We start from the raw sequence: 2,602 nt of genomic DNA on the forward strand, positions 1-2,602 counted from the left end.
TGTCACGTTTTCCCCAATACATATGTATATTTTTCATGCCCCCATGGTGGGTTGGTTTGGGCTCAGAGGAGCAAGAGAGCCAGCACGGCCCTGGGTGTCCGTGTACTGATGGCTGGTCCCCCTCTCTGTGCCCCCCAATTCCAGTCCCTCCAGATTCGCTGCATGCTGAACATCTGGGGAGTCATCCTCTACCTGCGCCTGCCCTGGATCACGGCCCAGGCGGGAATCGGTGGGTGCTGCGGAGCATCACGGGCAGGACAGCGGCACCAGTGCCCCGAAACGCCTGGGGGTGGGGTGGGTGCTGGCAGCACCGAGTGTAGGGGATGCAGAATTGAAGCGGTGCCCTCTCCCCCGCAGCCCTGACGTGGCTCATCATCCTCATGTCTGTGACCGTCCCCGCCAGCACCGGCTTGTCCATCTCCGCCATATCCACCAACGGCAAAGTGAAGTCAGGTAGCGTGTGTACCCCCAGCACAGCCTCCAGCCGCCCGGGGAGGGGGTCTCCTCCAGGGACACAAAGTCCCGGCATGGGCTGTGAGGTGCAAGAGGCCCCCCCTCCCAAAAACCGGTGGAGGAGGCGGGTAATGCCACAGGGTGTTCCCACCGCCTCAGGGGGCACCTACTTCCTCATCTCGCGGAGCCTCGGGCCGGAGCTGGGCGGCTCCATCGGGCTCATCTTCGCCTTCGCGAACGCCGTGGCCGTGGCCATGCACACGGTGGGCTTCGCTGAAACTGTCCGGGACCTGCTGCAGGTAACAAAGGGGCTCTGTGTGTCCCCTCCATCCTCATCTTCTCCATCCCCTCCATCCGTCCCCAGGAGCACAACTCAAGCTGCATTAATTATAAACATCTGTGTTAACGTTGGGTCACCAATAATCCACCGCCGGCTGCTAAAGCTCACGGCAACCCCGGTGGTTCGGTAAGGGAAGGGGTTGTTTCCACACTGTGGATGGTTTTCCGTCCCCAGGAGCACAACTCCCTCATCGTGGACCCCACCAACGACATCCGCATCATTGGGGTTGTCACTGTGACGGTGCTGCTGGGCATCTCCCTGGCCGGCATGGAGTGGGAGGCCAAGGTAACGCTCGCTTCTTCTGCTCATCCCCTTCCCTTGAGCTGGTGAGAGCCGTTCCTGCTGCCCAAGGGGCGGAGGATGCCCATAGCTCCCCAAAAACAGGCGAGGGTTTCTCCTAATGAGTTTTCCACCCTCTTGGCACCCAAACCCCTTCCCCTCAGCTGGCTCTTTCCGGTCTGACAGGCACAGATTCTGTTTTTCCTGGTCATCTTGGTCTCCTTCATAAATTACCTGGTGGGGACGGTGATCCCGGCCACGGCTGAGAAGCAAGCGAAGGGTTTCTTCAGCTACCGAGGTGGGTGCACCGCGGGTTGGGATCGCATTCGACAGCTCCAAGCTGGAGCCCGGCTCTTTGCTGCTGCTGGGGCAGACGTTTGCTGTGGGCAGGCGCTCCTCACTGGGAGCTGTCATTAACACCAGGGTGTCTTCCTCCTTCCAGTGCTGAGCTGCTTCAGCCAGGACAAAGGGGGTTGGGAGGCCCCAAATGCTTCTCCTCTGCTTCCTTCCCAGCTGACATCTTTGCCCAGAACTTTGTGCCCAACTGGCGTGGACCCGAGGGCTCCTTCTTCGGCTTGTTTTCCATTTTCTTCCCATCAGCTACCGGCATCCTGGCTGGGGCCAACATTTCGGGTGACCTGAAGGTGGGTTTTGGCTGTTGCTGCCTGAACGGGCATTTCTCAGGGCTCGGGCCCTGTTTTCCTCAGGGCTTTGGTTTTGGTCCAATGTTTAGACCCTATTTTGTTTCTGCTGGAAACTCTGGGGAAGGCTCGTCCAGGAGATGCTCTGCAACTTTGCGTTGCCGTGAATTCAAATTCCTCTTGCACAGCAGCCACAATTAAAATGCCATTTCAGTGGTGCTGCTCTAAAGCTTTCTGACATCTCTGTGACTCCCTTGGGCAGGATCCGGCTGTGGCCATCCCCAAGGGCACCTTGATGGCCATCTTCTGGACCACCGTGTCCTACCTGGTGCTCTCTGCTACAATCGGTGAGTGGCACGTCCTTGGGTGAGCCGGGTGGGATCCCCTCCCCGGAATGGGTGGCCTGGGAAGGATGCAGGCGGCGGGAGCCAGGAGCAACCCATGGGGGTTGGCACCAAAACCACGAAACCACGGAGAGACGCAGCCCTGCTCCATCCCTGCCGGGACAGCACGGCTGCGGGAGCTGAGTGGGTGCTACCCTGGTGTCCCCCCAGGCGCCTGCGTGGTCCGGGACGCCTCGGGCAGCCTGAACGACAGCGTGGCCGTGGGCTCGCCGGGCTGCGAGGGCCTGGCCTGAGGCTTCGGCTGGGACCTCACCGCCGGCCCTGCCGATACGGCCTCAGCAACTACTACCAGGTGCTGCTCACGGCCGTCACCCTGCTCCTGGCCTGCTTAGTGCTGCAGGGGATGGGTTTCCTGGGGCAGCCCCACACCCAGTATCCCCCTCAGCGTTCCAGTTTTCCCCCCAGCATCCTGGGAGGCTCCTGTGCTGTTGATGCACTGGGGAGCGCATTTTCCTTGAGCTGGACTTCGCCACCCAGATAATGGA

The 2,602-nt window shown here is 60.7% G+C and overlaps 1 protein-coding gene across 1 annotated transcript in view; it reads left to right on the forward strand.

Annotated features, from left to right (window-relative positions):
• SLC12A3 (solute carrier family 12 (sodium/chloride transporter), member 3) overlaps nt 1-2,602 on the forward strand; it is an 11,712-nt gene that overhangs the window by 4,076 nt on the left and 5,034 nt on the right. The window contains 9 exon segments of the mRNA XM_010192803.1: nt 145-229; nt 358-453; nt 613-752; nt 968-1,078; nt 1,259-1,370; nt 1,586-1,716; nt 1,976-2,060; nt 2,268-2,369; nt 2,372-2,443. Of these exon segments, the coding sequence (XP_010191105.1) occupies nt 145-229; nt 358-453; nt 613-752; nt 968-1,078; nt 1,259-1,370; nt 1,586-1,716; nt 1,976-2,060; nt 2,268-2,369; nt 2,372-2,443 (934 nt within the window).

This window comes from Mesitornis unicolor, unplaced genomic scaffold (genome assembly GCF_000695765.1).
Source record: "Mesitornis unicolor isolate BGI_N332 unplaced genomic scaffold, ASM69576v1 scaffold5029, whole genome shotgun sequence".
Classification (NCBI taxonomy): domain Eukaryota; kingdom Metazoa; phylum Chordata; class Aves; order Mesitornithiformes; family Mesitornithidae; genus Mesitornis; species Mesitornis unicolor.